The 15,813-nt window shown below is 44.3% G+C and overlaps 1 protein-coding gene across 16 annotated transcripts in view; it reads left to right on the top strand.

Annotated features, from left to right (window-relative positions):
* The window catches only part of MYO18A (myosin XVIIIA), an 864,705-nt gene that overhangs the window by 331,062 nt on the left and 517,830 nt on the right, over nucleotides 1-15,813 (top strand). For 6 of the 16 annotated variants that reach the window (XM_078680060.1, XM_078680064.1, XM_078680065.1 and 3 more), the window contains exons 2-3: nucleotides 11,030-11,245; nucleotides 15,552-15,619. The exons of the other annotated variants lie outside the window; for them this stretch is intronic. In XM_078680060.1, the coding sequence (XP_078536186.1) occupies nucleotides 11,209-11,245; nucleotides 15,552-15,619 (105 nt within the window). In that variant the 5' untranslated portion in view covers nucleotides 11,030-11,208. The remainder of the gene's footprint in view (nucleotides 1-11,029; nucleotides 11,246-15,551; nucleotides 15,620-15,813) is intronic. 16 annotated transcript variants of the gene reach the window in all.

Below are 15,813 nucleotides of genomic sequence, written 5' to 3' on the forward strand. Positions count from 1 at the left end.
TTGAGAAACCCTAGCATCTCCACCTCAGAGAAACCCAGAAGCCCTCCAGCCCCTCGTCGGAGCGGTAGGACAGCAGCAAAAGAGCCTGCCCACAAGAGCAAGAGTGGTGGTTGTCAGGAAAGCACTGTTACCTGGGCGCTGGAAAATGTGACCCCACATCCCTTTGACACTGCCAGGCTGTTGTTCTGTACCCGGTCCACCTCAGTGTTAGAGGATAGAGAGCCTGTGATTGGACAGTGACAGTCTTGTGTATGCTCCAATCCTAAGTAGGTCCATCTAGCAATGTGATCTCAGAATCAGATCCCGTTCTGACCCCTAACGTCAGCAAGGGTGACTCCAGAAAGGGAACCCAAAGTGTTTTGTGATCTCCAGACCTGGCCGATTGGCTACACCAAGACCCCCAAAATCCAATTTAGATGGAATTTTCTAGCTCAGTTGACTCATCTTGAGATATTCCTAATTAAAGTACTGAAAGTTGAATGTAACCACTACAAACAGAGATATATAGAATTCTATGGATTTTATCCTCTGTATCACTCATTCTTATTATGTTAACAACTGAGTGCTCTTTTGAAGACACACCATGGGCACCCCCACTTGCTCCCAAGATAACTTATTTCAGCTGTGTGGGTTATCCATGATGCTGTAACATTGTAAGAGAGACACTGTTTCCCATAAGAAACTCCCAAACTGGATTGAATTTACCCAGACTTATTTAAGATCCCGACACTTTTAAACAGTCAATGGTAGCTTCATGAGACTTCAGCTGTTTGTTCTAGTTTTTTTGTTTGATAAGTCTGAAGGTATGCATTAAAGTGTCTCTTATTTGTCAAAATAATAGCTGTTATTGAACATTCCAGGTTTCTTGTTATTATAATGAACGTGGCATCCTGTATCTCCGCCTCCACTCCACTTCTCATGAGCTAGGTCTAGATCGCTGAACAAGCCTTGTCAAAGGGTCATCATCGTTCCACATCAGAACCTGTCAGTGAGGCTGGGGAGACCATATCTCTGTTGCAGACCCAGTGAGTTGGTGCAGGTATTGTAGAGGGAGGGAACCGCTGTGGTGATGACATCTAAACGTACATGTTCTCTTACCTTGGAAAGCATTGCCTGACTTTGACCGCGAGCCCGCAGCCCGCGTGGCGGAAGCAGTGGCTCGCGCACTCCCTGCCGGGCCGTTTTCCGTGCCTGAGCTGTTTCATGCCGAGCGCAGCAGCCACATGCTATGTTCATGATGCGTAACAACCTCACCACAGCCATGAAATCCAATTTGCAGAGAAATCGGTGTGTACTCTTTATCAGAGAATGACAAAAAAGCAGCTCCTGCGGATTGAGGCACTGGGGAGAGAGAGAGAGAGAGAGAGAGATCTTGAGGCTTGCAGGGTCTACTGGTGTCTTGAAAGTGTCATAGGCCCTGGCCATGACCCCCCTGAGCTCCGGCTCCTTGTGCATACTCATCAATGTACTCTCAACCGCAGGGCACACCCTTCATTTTGATTACATTTTTCTATAAGATATGCAGCTTTTTCCGGTGAGACATCATTTTATCCAGCACAATGAAATGCAAAATTAGGGTCTGTCCCATAGTTTGATAAATATTATTAATAACTTGCCTCTATCGGAGCTTTGAAAGGTTGGTGTCTATGCCTTCAGTGTGTCAGAAGCAATAATGAAGGGTGGGTACTCACTTTCTCATAGTACCTAATCCATTCTGAGAAATGTTGGTACTGTCTTTTTAAAAGCCTTCTAGCCCAGCTGAAAAGTGACATAGATTATTAATAAACACATTACATTTAGCATTGTTAAAGTGTACTTTTTTTTTCTTTTAAAACTTTTTATTATTGAAGTTCTTGTATCATATCAGAAAAAAACAAAAAACAAGGTAATACAAATATGAATATTAACAACCAAAGGGTACAAAATGATAGTTTACAGAAAGCATCTTCCAATATTACTCAAAATACGATTTCCAAATTTTATCAAATTTCCTTATCCCCCCAATTCGCTGTGCATAACGAAATTCACTGATTCGAACGTTCCTCATTTTCTGAAGCCAGGTATTAAACGAAGGAGCTTGTGTTAATTTCCAATTCTGGAGCACCAGAGATCTCCCTACTGCCATCATAATAAATAATAATTTTACCATCTGTTCTAGCAATCCAAGATCCGAATCATATCCATAAAGTATTAATTTAACGTTAAAGACAATCTGAATCCCACAATACTTTTGTAAATATTCAAAAATGTCATTCCAGAAGGGTACAATTTTAACACAGTGAGCTATAGTGTGAGACCAATTAGCAGGACTATATTGCAAACATCTAAAACATGTGGCACTAACATTTACAAACATTTTGGAGATGACGGCAGGAGTTCGATAGAGGAGCCATTTGCTAAAGAAAATCATTCTCCTCCAATTAGAACCTCGAAGAACACTAAAATTCATCTTATTGATACATTTCCAGGTATTCAAAGTAAGGGCATGATTTTCTTGATCGTACCATTTTTTAATGACTCTTATACTAATATCTGTTTCAATATGTTGAGCTAAACAACGTTTCCATTCTCCTGGCTTCTTACTCTGAGGAATCAAACATAAATCGTCCCTCAACTGAGAGGGAGAGTCAATCATTCTTGGCTCGACTTGTCCCAGGGTTTTAAAAGTTGAAACATAAGAATTTAATAACATAAAGTTTCCTGAGATTAATCGCTGCATCTGTCCAGGTGACAGCCAGGCCCCTTCTCTTAAGAAGTCTGACAAAGTACGAAACCCAGCCCGTTCCCATTGAGAAACAATATCTACTCCGACTTTAATTCCCATAAAAATAAGAGCATTCCTTAAAGGAGTTCTAGCAGACCCAGTGAGTTGGTCAGTGGAGATTACAAGAAGTCTCTCCTGTGATGCGGCTGGGTAGCGCCTAGCATCAGGATCTGGTGGCGTGCTCAACCTTCTCATTGAGTGACTGAGAGCGTGAGTCGCGCGGGAAGCCTCTTCCAAGAGTTCTCTGCGGTGCAGGTATTGTAGAGGGAGGGAACCGCTGTGGTGATGACATCTAAACGTACATGTTCTCTTACCATGGAAAGCATTGCCTGACTTTGACCGCGAGCCCGCAGCCCGCGTTGCGCAAGCAGTGGCTCGCGCACTCCCTGCCGGGCCGTTTTCCGTGCCTGAGCTGTTTCATGCCGAGCGCAGCAGCCACATGCTATGTTCATGCTGCGTAACAACCTCACCACAGCCATGAAATCCAATTTGCAGAGAAATCGGTGTGTACTCTTTATCAGAGAATGACAAAAAAGCAGCTCCTGCGGATTGAGGCACTGGGGAGAGAGAGAGAGAGAGAGAGATCTTGAGGCTTGCAGGGTCTACTGGTGTCTTGAAAGTGTCATAGGCCCTGGCCATGACCCCCCTGAGCTCTGGCTCCTTGTGCATACTCATCAATGTACTCTCAACCGCAGGGCACACCCTTCATTTTGATTACATTTTTCTATAAGATATGCAGCTTTTTCCGGTGAGACATCATTTTATCCAGCACAATGAAATGCAAAATTAGGGTCTGTCCCATAGTTTGATAAATATTATTAATAACTTGCCTCTATCGGAGCTTTGAATGGTTGGTGTCTATGCCTTCAGTGTGTCAGAAGCAATAATGAAGGGTGGGTACTCACTTTCTCATAGTACCTAATCCATTCTGAGAAATGTTGGTACTGTCTTTTTAAAAGCCTTCTAGCCCAGCTGAAAAGTGACATAGATTATTAATAAACACATTACATTTAGCATTGTTAAAGTGTACTTGAGGTATTTTACGCAGAATACAAAATAGCATTTCTTTTAAAAGCGGCCCTGCATGTGAGGTTACAGTTCACATCCTCCGTGTCATCACAGGTAGCATCACAAGTCATATCATTGATGACATCATTCAAGATGCTGAACAGCCAGACATCCCAGAATCCACTCTGCTCTGCCTTTGGATGTGCCGCGCAGGCTCCATGGCTGGAGACTGGCCTCACATAGAGCGCAGGCCGTAAAAGGCTGTCCAGGGCCGAGACTGCTCCAGCAGTGATCATGAACCCTCTGCGAGCTGGGTTTAGACTTCGGCCTGGCCCTACACTCAGCACCCCTAGTCCCAGAGAACTGCCCTCAGCCACCTACAAGCAATGTTTACTGGACATCACCTTCAACCTGGTCCACTGGCCTCTGGGTGCCGACAGCCCTTGCAAGTAAAACCCCTCTACCCCAGTGAGCTGTGGTTCAGGCTATATAGTGACAACATCCATTCTGCCGCACCTATCCATCTACGCGTGGCGGGTTCTCCGCCTGTGCCGTGCTCCAAGTCTCACTATCTTCAGTGCCTATTTCAGCACCTTCGATTTACATTCATGTTTAACTTTCATGTTTTTGTAAATGTATTTATCTTTTTTTATTTAGAGTATTTTATATTGTGCTACTTATCTCCAGAGGTTGAGTAGCGCTTGAGCAGTGTTTTACCCAGATCGTTTAAATTAGAGCTGAAGCGATCGAGTCCGCATGCGAGGAAGGAAGGCTGTGTGATAAAGAATGCGGCGAGAAGAGTAGCTCATTGACAGAAAAAAGGAAAAGAGAAAAAACATTAGAAGCATGAGTCAGTCCTTCCTCTATAGGTGGAGATCAACGAGACAACCAATGAGTTCTAATTAGCTAGGTTTTGCTTTTTTTGTAAAAGGACAGACGTTTTAGATCTGTCAGAAGCCGGGTTTAAAAGCGAGGCACATTTTCTCTAATGCAGTGGTGTCTTCCTCTTAGTAGTGCAGGACCGAGATGGAAGGCAACTTCAGAGAATGTGTGTAAAAGTGTGACAGTACCAGCACAACCCTTGCAACTAGAAACCACTCAGCAAAGCTCTCTGACCTTTTTAGTTAAATCAAAAAGTATTTTATGATTAATATAAGACCAAAATGACAACATTGAATTGGTCACTCCAAAGGTATAGTGTTTTAGAAAGTGATCGTTCCATTCCACGTGGCTTCTCCATTCAGCATGGACAGCCAATAAAAGTTCCAGCGCAGTACACACACGTGGCCACTGGAGGCGTCTTCACTCTCCAGTCACACAGCAAGACTCCCAGCTGCAGACTGCCCCTAGCTCTAAGGCAGGCCGGAGGGGCTGGATGAGAGCTAGCCATACGTGCGGGCACAGTTCACAGCTTCCAAACTTCACCGAGCTCCTGTGCCGGTGTCTGGCTTGCCCCTCCACAGCAGACAGTTTCGCTGGTCTAGTCTGCCTCCGACAGCAGGCCATACCTCTTCTCCCCCACCTTCTTCTCAGCAACCAACCTAGTCCTTGGTGTTGACTCCAAAGTCCATGCCTTCCTCTGGAGAGTCCCCTTGCTGGATACCTGTTCTCAGTGAGTGTAAGTTATCTTTGTAATTCACTTTCCTCTTTCAACAAAGATTCTTCATCAAATCCACTGCCAGACCAGTTACAACTGGTGTGCTTCATATAAAGAGTCCTTCAAAGCTCCTTTATTGCCTGAATGAGCTAACTGGGGTTTTGCTAATACTACCCTTTTGTAGAGAAAAATAGACCATGCTTTGTCGGTGGGTGACATTCCCACCGACAGTTTAGCAGTCTGTCTGCTTCCAAGTCCTCTACCACGCATGTTCATGGGTCTCTCTACGCAGGTCTGTGTGTCTTCCCTTCTCGGACTTTCCGCTGCGCTTTATCTGTAGGGACCTTCCCAAGCCTGGGTTCGGTGGCTAATAGGCCACACAAAACCCCCACTGCTTGCTGAAGCCAGGTGCCTGTGTCCCAGACCTGCAATCCACAGGCAGCAGAAGTATGCCTGTGTCAGATCTGATGCGTCGATCTGCGGCAGCATCAAATACGCACCTCGTAGAAATTAGGGAAATATCTTATTTCAATTCCTTTCCACCTACGAGTACTGTAATCTGACTCTCTTAAGTGAGTTATCACTTCACAGCTTTTAAAGGTTACACTAGTAATGTTAAAGAATTGGGCTGCCCTTGTTTAGCCCATTTACCTTGTTTCCCTCCGACTCAATATCAAGGTTGGTCTCACCGAAACGCGTTTGTGACTTCTGATCTTAGACATCAGCGTGGAACTGGCTGTAACCATATAACTTCTCATTCTTGCATGCCAATCTTGTTAGTTCCTTAATGTTTCACTGCAAGAGGGGGCTAGCCCCGCCCATTCCCCACTCTTATCACCTTTTTGGATTGATAGTTAGATAGCTGTCAGCCCCCTCCCTAGGGCTGTAGACCCTATTGAGGTCTGATAAAGGGAATCTGACTGTCTGCAGTTGTCTCCTGCAAAGAACAGGCAAGTTGTCCACCTAAAGCTAAGAAACGGAATACATTCAACTAATACAGACAAAAGAGAAATCATGCGTTGAGAAACCTGTTAGTGGTTTCTCATGGTACAATCAAAATACCAGTAGTGTCTGGAAGAGAAAAGGGACAGGACACAGTTAAAAAAGCAGATTTTCCACAGCTCAGTTTTGTATTTTTTCTTGAAAGAAAAGATATGTTCTTGACATCTTAGATCCATAGGTCACAAGCAAATTAGATCACTCAGATATGCAGATTCAAAACTGAAATGTATTTGATCTGGTGTAAAACCGAACTACCACATTTTTTTAGATATTACCATTAAAAAGGTGTCCGGTAGGTTTGAAATTGTTAATTCTATAGTATATCTTGGTTGTAAAATATGCAGGCAGTAAACTCGAGAGTTATGTCAGCCACATTTGAGTTTTCCACGAAATATGATTTGCTGATGAAGGGCTTGAATTTTGTTTTCTGCCATCTTAAAATATATTTGCCCAAATTCACAAGTTTTATTACATGATTGAAAAATGCACGCAAAAAAGGAGATCTGATGACCAGCTCTAGGCCACAAAGGAAATTTGACAGGTACGCAGGCATGGAAAAAATGATCACAAAATTAGATAAACATGTTTAGTGGATAGCATTCTTGCGCACACCAAAAAAAATGATAGCATTTTATATTCAGAAATGGGGGTCAATTTCCAGATCTTGCAAGTTTTAGAGAATCCACAAGTTTTACAAAGATCACTGTAAGCAAGATCGAAGTCCAGAATTAGTGAGGGTAGAAGACAAAAGGCATACGTTTTGTCAGTGGGGTACAATAAAAACCCTTGCATACAGTTCAAGCTTGTATATAAAGAAAATAACTTTTGACCTAGAATAAGAAATATGTGATTTAAAAAAAAGGATTAAGTCATCAGGCCTCTGCTGGTGTGCAGGTCTTTTGGAATGAAAGTGTAGTTGCGTGTAGGGGCTGTCCAACCCATTGTGCATGGCCAAAGGCTGTGCGCTGTTGGCGTTGGAGCATGGGTGGATGGGTTAATGGGTGCAGGGTCTCTCTTGCCTGGCAGTCGGGCTGCCCACCTAGGTGGTGGCCTTACATCAAACTGCTAATGTTCCATATTTATGCTTCAGGTGGTGCAAACACTGTAACATTCACATGTCAAACTCGGAAATGTACCCACTAAAACACTGTTCAAGTCATACTATAGTTCCACTTCAAAACCTAAACCCCCTGAAGTTTGCCAGCAATGATGTGCAGGAAAACCATACCTCACCCCCTCGCCATAAAAACTGTAGTCTGCTCCTAAATAAGCTTATAATTAAAGCACAATATGTATACCAATAAACAACTCGATTTAACACATCATTAAGTAATAAAATGTATTCTTGTTAAGGTGATACGTAATGTCATTAGTGGTTCTACTAATGTAATTTCTAGTGGCGTCGCCCACATCATGAGCAATACATTTTGGGGTTGAGTGGTGGTCATGGTAGTGGCAGGAGGTATGCTTTTTGCAGTGGATAGCAAATAGTAAGTATCTATTAGTGCTGCCTTTCATCGCAGTCATGCCCCTAACATGCACATACATGATGGAACCTAGTTAGCAGTAGCTATGGCGGGGCGCAGCTACCATGCATATGAAAGAAGACTTCTGTGTAATCTGTATAAGTGTTGAACCGGTAGTATTATGCTTGTTATTACCTTTGTTGAGGGAGGGGAGTGGATTGTGACCCTCTGGTAGCTCTGCCTCTCAACGCAGTCATGCCCTTGACATATTCATCCATGATGGATGCCAGCAGTGGCGAAGGGGAGCTGTTACTTGGATGCCAGCAGTGGGGAAGGGGAGCTGTTACTGCCAGAGTATTTCTTTTTGTAGACTCATGACGCTACACCACTATCTCTTTTTCACTCCATTTACTTGCTGGGGTTCTACTGCACCACATAAGGCTGGACACCTGAGCAGAAAGTCTGTACAGTTAGTCCTTGAGTTGCTCAAGTAGTAAATAATGAATATGCATGAACAAGCTGGTATTATTTGAAATGGGCCTCGGCTGCTCCGTGGGGTGTCAGTAAGATGCAGCGCCTTCATTTAATGGGGACTTCTCAGTAGGGCTTCAGTACTGTTAATGTGTCCCTGTCGGAAAGGAGTGATCTCAGCTCAGGTGGTCATTTAGAAGGCTGGTGCAGGCGTGAACACCAACCAAGTACTGCTTGTGCGGCTGCACACCGGGTGTTGGAACCGTAGACCACTCTTTGACCTACACGGCCACAGAGAAGTGACTCTGAGATTCGTGTGGAGTCCATTCTTTGGACATCACTGACCGCTCAAATGCTGGGCCATTGGAAGACCGAAAGAACAAGTCACCACTTGATATAATGGTCCTCAGGCCTTGCCTAGTTGAGCGCTGGCCTGAGGCGGACACAGCTGGGCAAGTCAAAGTTAACACTGGACTTTGCAGCCAGTGTAAAATGTGCCATTCGTTGCGTTCTTGTAATCCTCTTTGTGACACGTTGCTCCCATTCCCGCACCTTTCATTGTGTAAACTCGGTCTCACGCACTCAGCTGTGGCGCTCCATTACCACCCCGCCCTCACGCCCCATCCCCCACATCTGTTCAGCCCCCACAACTTCCCTGTAGTTAGGACACCCGCTTTTTGGGCAAAGTGGCTAGTGAATTGCGCATTAATCATGGTGTGGTCAGTAATACATACTGTAAACAAAAAGTCATCCTGCAAAATGATTGACGCCTTGACTGACGACATTTGAAATACATGTGTTTTTTGCCGCCCTGATTAGAACGTTATTTTTAAACTGGACTGAGATTGGTTTTAAAAATGTGAAATGTTTGGGTATGTGATTCTGTGTACTGTGGGCTCAGCAGAACTCCAGCATTGTTGAGAGAGAGCGTGAGTGCATGCGTCTGTTTTTGGACCCTCTCACGTGCACTGTACGTGGTTCTGGCTCCTTGACCCACGGCATTCCTGCTGCATCTATGAGTTTGGGTCCAGTGTCTGTGAGGGTCACCCTCTAGATGTCATTTGATGAACAGAGAAGACAGACTTGAGCAAAGCATTGGTTAAAGTGTTGGCGGTGCTCAACGTTCCTCATTTTATTTAGTTACTGTCCTGTCTGTAACGGATATTTTTTTATCAGAATAACGTTTTTTCTAAGCCCACAAGATGCAGATGATACACAAAAAGGCATAAACAAAAAGTTACATTAACTTTAAAATGTGTAACAATCTCTTAAATTGTGATTTTAATTTTAAATTTATGCTGGACCAGCAAATTAGTCCACAGGCCTTCATGTTGGTGGTAAATGAAGTCAGCACAAGATCCCATTTATTCAGGAGGTACATGAGCTAAGACTGCTTCATAGTTGGCTCTAGTATTGAAGTCCAAGGAAATCAACTCTGAAGCACTTTCCTCAACTCCAGTGCCTCTCTAACTCCATAGTCCACAGTTAAATTCTTTCCTTCTTCAAGGTCAGGCGCCTTTTTACCCTAGGTTTAAATTGTAGCCTTATAGCCTGCTGCCTCTGGCCATAGCGATTGTTAAAGGATTTTCACCTGAGTTAAAGGCCTGAGCCACAGGTGAGTGACTATAACAAGGGAGAGACACTTTAACAACCAGAAAACCCTAAGGTAGAAGGGCCATAAGGCAATTCGAACATTCCAAACTCTGAGGGTACAAACTTTTCAATTAAAAAGGGAGCAACAGAAAGACAAGTTTTGGAATTCTGGACCAGAAGGCTTATGCCAGTCACTATTGGCCTTGATCAACTCCATTGCCTTCAATGGAGCGCTTAACATTCCAGTGTTCTAGTATAGCCTTATAGTCTGCTGTTGAGCGCTATACCAGTTGTTAAAGGACCGTAAAATAGGTGAGGGCCATTAACAAGCCAGGTAGGGCCTTTATGAACTGGTATAGTCCGAGGTAGAAGTGTTCTATGTTAAGAAGGTAAGAAACAGAAAGACAAGCACTAGAATGTTTGAGCAGAAGACTTGTACCAGCCATTATTAGATCTGAGCCATTACGTTGTCTTTAATGGAGCTCCCAACATTCCAATGTTCTAATATCTTGTAATGAAGGTGGGGGTTGAGAGAGCACCCAGACAAGTTAGGAGCATGCAGATCCCATTAGAGATAGTAAATAGATAGTTATCTTCCAAAATAGAGTAGGATTGCTGTAAACCAAGCATAGTTTTGGTAGAGCTGCTACTTGAAATAGACTATGATCTGACTAAGAGCAAGGTACTTAGAATGGTGACTGGGTTCCCCACAAATATTTCCCCCAGATAAAGCCTCCTCATTCAGTGGTGTTGCCAGAGCTTTAGGTCAGGGCGTTTGCCGCCCCATGACGGCCGCAGGGGGGGTGGCAACGGTCCCTGCGTCTGCTGCCCTGCGTCGGCTGCAGGTAAGAGCGGGGGGGGGGCACCGCCCTCAAAACCCGTGCTGCCAGGGCGGATGGCCCCACCCCCGCTACGCCACTAGCCTCAGTGAATACTGTTGCGATGCAACCTGACTGTGGAATACTTCCATCCAGGGTTCTTGGAGTGTGTGTGTTTGTCAGCCAGGGCAGTTGGCCCCGCTAATCCAGGACTAATGTCTAATCCTGCATCTGAAAGTGACTTGTATTTACTTGCGTTTCTTTCCCTTGGTGACCTGCTTTGACCCTCTTTTCTCTCTGTACCTTGCAGTGCCCATCCTTCCCTTCCGCTGCATGACTGTAGACCAGGGCTGCCCCGGGGCACCAGTCGCGGTCTCTAGAAGGAAACCCGGTTCCTAGCTTTAAAGCATCTCCAAACCTTGCTGGCCCTGCCTGTTTCACGCCTCCTCCCACCCACCGTAAGGGTCGCCAACTCATGAGAGCACAGCCATGGCGTTTTCCTCCCGCTTTGCATTCTGGGAACAAAAGGGAAGTTGTGTTTCGTACCTCCTTAATGCCAGATCCGTCAGTTTGGAGGACTCTGCATATTTATGTTAAGTGTTGAGATGATGTGATGGATGGGAGACAGAAATATTCTACTGACATTAAAATCAGTAGTCGTGAACTTAATCATACCAGCTTTGTGTGTGTATAGAGTTTCCTTCTACCAGCATGATCTCTGAAATATTCTTTACCTCCTACAATTTCCGACCAATTTCCCACAATTACCCTGACCCTTGGATGCATCAATTTTGTATAGATTGTTGGTACAGCTTTCGGTCTGTGCTTGGCAAAGTGGAACTAAGCAGTCATAATGCCCTCTACATTGCTTAAGATGTAGAATATGGTGATTATGACTGTGTAGCAATAATCTCATGCCAGAACAGTTCAGATGGTGCTTGTGTGCGCTGGGTCTTAGCTTGCTTAGCTATGCCAGAAGCTCCCCATAAAATGTTTGGTATGCAAGAGGGTGCTGTTAAGAGTTTTATGGATACACTTCAGAAAGGAGCAGGTTTTCTGGGTTTTAATGTGGGCCTAGACAAAAACAAAATGTAAGGGTATATCCCATGTTAGAAGTGTATAAATTGTGGATTTGTAGACAAGTGTTGGAATTTGCTGCTTCTCTTCCGGTTTGTCCGCCAAAGCATTTGCTGTTTCCATAGAATGCAGTGTTCACTCGTTTACATTTAAATACTTTATTTCGGTTGATGACCATAAAAGCTGCACAAAATAAAAAACACATTGTATATTAAACGAATAAATACAAGCTAAAAGCTAAAATTCCCAAGAGAGGGAGCCACAGTGTAAAATGTTTAAGATTGAATAAAATCTTTTTCAAAAAAGTCAGTTTTGTGGTTTAAAACACAATTTTAAAAGCCAAACTGAGTAAAATTAATATTCAGCTAAAAATAAATGATTTCTTGACAGATGTTTGCAATTGTAGCTATCGTAGTTATAGTCGATTTATATACTCAATGTTTAGATTCTAACATTTGCATGAGTATCCTAGTAGAGCAGACCACACTGCTTTGAAAAATTTGGCTATTGAAAAAAACCACACAAGACCCAGTGTCTGACCTACAAATACGCAAAGCTTGCTTGTGAAGCCGTATTCCAAGGTGTCTGCACAAGGGAACAATCCAGCATCTTTATCTGATGTATGCTGCACAAAAAAAGAGCAAGTGGGCATCTGTCTCCTGAGCTGCTCCACAGGCCAAGCAGGCTGCACTACCCTCTGAGTGGGATCTCCATTTACAGATGACGGATGCAAGTGGCAAAGTACCCAACCTAAATTTTATATACAAGGATCTAGTAAATGTATTTGTTTATAAAGTTTTATATAGCGCGAACAAGATCCCGAAGGATATCAGAGCGCTTTACAAAAGGATGGAAGGGAGGTCATAAATGCAGTACCATCAGGTACGAGTAGAAACAAGAATAATCGCATATTGCACTACGGATGGGTCAAAGGAGAGTAATACAATAAACAGGTAAATATCGGCCAGTACCTTCCTCCATTTGTCAGTCCAAAAAAGCATCTGTGATTCTCTTTACAGAGGAAACAGAGATGCCCCCTCGATGTTGCCAGAGATTAGAGTCCCCCAATGCCGAAAGGGATTGATTGATATAGCTTAGCCACTGCAGGGTATTGACACACCTGGGGATTAGAAGGCTGTCCCTCAGCCCATTCCTGAAGCATTTTAGGTCGGGAACTGACCAAAATCTCAGCCAGTATAAGATTGGTTTTAGTCTCGCTATAGCATAGATTGGGCAAACATTTAGGTGCACTCTAAAAAAAAGCCCTGGGCGTACTTTGGGGGAGTCTAAGTGCTGTTCTCAAAAAACATATTTTCAGCAACACGAATTGACATTACTTGGCTTGGGCTCTCCATGTTTCCAGTATTGGGGACATTAAATGGAAGGATGTATTCTTAGCACAATTCATTGTGGCAGCAGCTCTATGGGTAAGAAGTAACCTACTCTTAACAACCTGCCTGTTCCATGAGCTGGTGTTAGACAAATGTCTACCCAATAGTCGAAGTCTGAGACTCTCTCCAGATTAACTCCCCCTAATCTAACTGTTCCTCAGAATTGTTTGTGGGGGTGAATAGCCATAAATTTTGTTTCATCAGCACCTTTGGCTAACCGTTGGTAGTACAAAACAAGTTGAAACTTTTTAGCAGTAGTTCCAAACCTTTATGGGTTTTTGACACCAGCAGGCTGTTGTCAGCATTTAAAAATACCGTGATCTTAACCCCTTCCACGCGGGGCTAATTCCACCGCGGTGCGGAGGGGTCCGCGCGCGGCACAGCGGTGCTCGTGACGAGCCCAGCTAGTCATGCTGCACAGTGGAGGTGTGCTCATGACGAGCTGAGCTTGTCACGACATTGCCCACTCCTGTGGAACGTCCGCACAGGAGAGGAATTAGCACCGCGTGGGCGTTCTGCAGCAGTTATGGCAAGCTCAGCTCGTCATGAGCACAGCTCCCTGTGCCTCATGACGAGCTCAGCTCGTCATAAGTGCCGAAGGGGTTAACACCATCCAGGACCAGGTAATTGTTTACGCACTCCATTAGGAATTCAACACACCTATTGATAAAAAGTAGAACGAGTGTTGGAGCAAGGACTCATTCTTGCCTTACACCCTTGTCTACTGGGATACAGTTAGTTAGTTCACCCTCTGGACCCCATCCTACTTGGGCATAATGTCCAGTGTGTAACCTCACACTAATTTCCAGTAGCTTGGGGGGATGCCCTTATCCTTCAAGGCGGCCCAAGGTTTGTCTCTAGGGAGCGTTCACTCGCTTTGAAGCACCCTTGTGCCTGCCTTGGGCCCTACAGAAGTGCATGCATTCACCATCTGACATGGCATTGGTTATAATGTTTAATTAGCTAGCTCGAAATCCACTGTATGGCACCAGTGGGAAGCAGGAGGCGTGCCCATGCTTTGTTGCAGCTCGGCATGAAGCACCTGTTTGGGACAGGCACTTCATGCCAGGAATGCTACTAACCGCCTTGAATGTCATTGCCATCCTAGCCTTTCCGTGGTCTTGTGGCACCTCAACATTCCTGGCAGCATGCTCCTTGCTGCCGGTGTCCTGTGTGCTACGCTACTGTATTGTGCATGGCATGGCACGGCTCATTTTAGTCTCAATGCCAGAATTTTGCTCTGAATGGCAAGCAGTGTTTTGTGTTTGTTTATAATCCCCTCACTTGGTTGCAGTTATTAATGAGTGCTTATGGCTCCCACATGCACACTGTCAATTTATTACCTTTCTTGACCAGTAATGGGCCAAGAGCCTGAGATCCATGTGACTGAATTGTGAACATTAAATTCTAGATATCTCTGTCTTCATGCATGCATGTAAATGAAATGATATCTAAAATCTGGCACACCTTGGAATGCGTTCTGAGCTTCCCTTTTCTGCTCCAGGATCCTCTGATAGTTTACTAAATACTGCTTTGTTGAGATGTCAAGGCATGCTTTTCTTCATCACTTGGTGTTTCATTATTTCTAATGAGGTCTTCCATGAAATGCTGGTGTAGTTGGTACATAGGTGCATCAGCCTTCTAAATTGGTCCTAGTTTTACAGACTAGTGTCCCTCCCTAACCTTCTCATTACCAAAAACTCATAATGTCAGTGTGTCTGCTCGCTCTTCGATTTTGCCCTTTAAAGGGATACCACTTTGTATCATGACATTTTTCATATTCAAATCATGACAGGGTGGAGGATCTTTTAAGTCATCTCACTAGAAAGTGATGTAGAAAAAGTGTGCTTTGCCCACATGCATCCTTGCTTCCTGAGCTGGAATTGTGCTTCAAAGCATCTAATTTATTTCATTGTAAAATAATGGCTTGTGATGATAACTGAACACCGCCAAGCTTTAAAAGTTATAGAGTATGTGTGTCATATGCCACCTCAAAGGCCGCGCCTTTTAATCTAATAATCATAACATTACGCTGTACACTGCTGCCTGTGTATTGGTATGTATGAAACAGGCACCTTAAGATGGCCGCAACGGGCACCTTAAGATGGCCGCAACAGGCATCTTAAGATGGCCGCAATGCAGCAAGGCAGGCTTGTGATCCTGAGTCAGTAGGGTTACGGCGGGGAGCGAAAGATATCCTGGGGTGACTCTCGGGTCCTGTCTGAACCTGTAGACCTGCTTCACAGGGGCGAGGTTGTCACATGCTCAGCGGGTCTACATGTTCACACCACTTTGCTTTGTTTTGAACCATTAATGTGAATCTTTTCTTTAACCCCTTCCCCCAATTCCTTTACTTGAACCTTTAGGTTAAGGAAGAAGACAAGCCCTCCTCTAAGAAAAGAAACGGGTCTGCGGGTAGTGAAAATGAGTCTGTAAGTGTTCCTGGGGGTTCTCGTGTGGTGTTTAGTGGGGCAGGGGTATTGTGTCCTTCATACTATCGCCAAAGCAAGTTTATTTAGAGTATAATGACATTCCGCTGGAGGAGGAGCTGATTGCAACCCCAGATCGGAGGTCGCAAGAGCAAAGTGTTAGAACAATTCAAATCTTTGTGGTTAGTAACTTTCTA

This window comes from Lissotriton helveticus, chromosome 3_1 (genome assembly GCF_964261635.1).
Source record: "Lissotriton helveticus chromosome 3_1, aLisHel1.1, whole genome shotgun sequence".
In the NCBI taxonomy this organism is placed as follows: domain Eukaryota; kingdom Metazoa; phylum Chordata; class Amphibia; order Caudata; family Salamandridae; genus Lissotriton; species Lissotriton helveticus.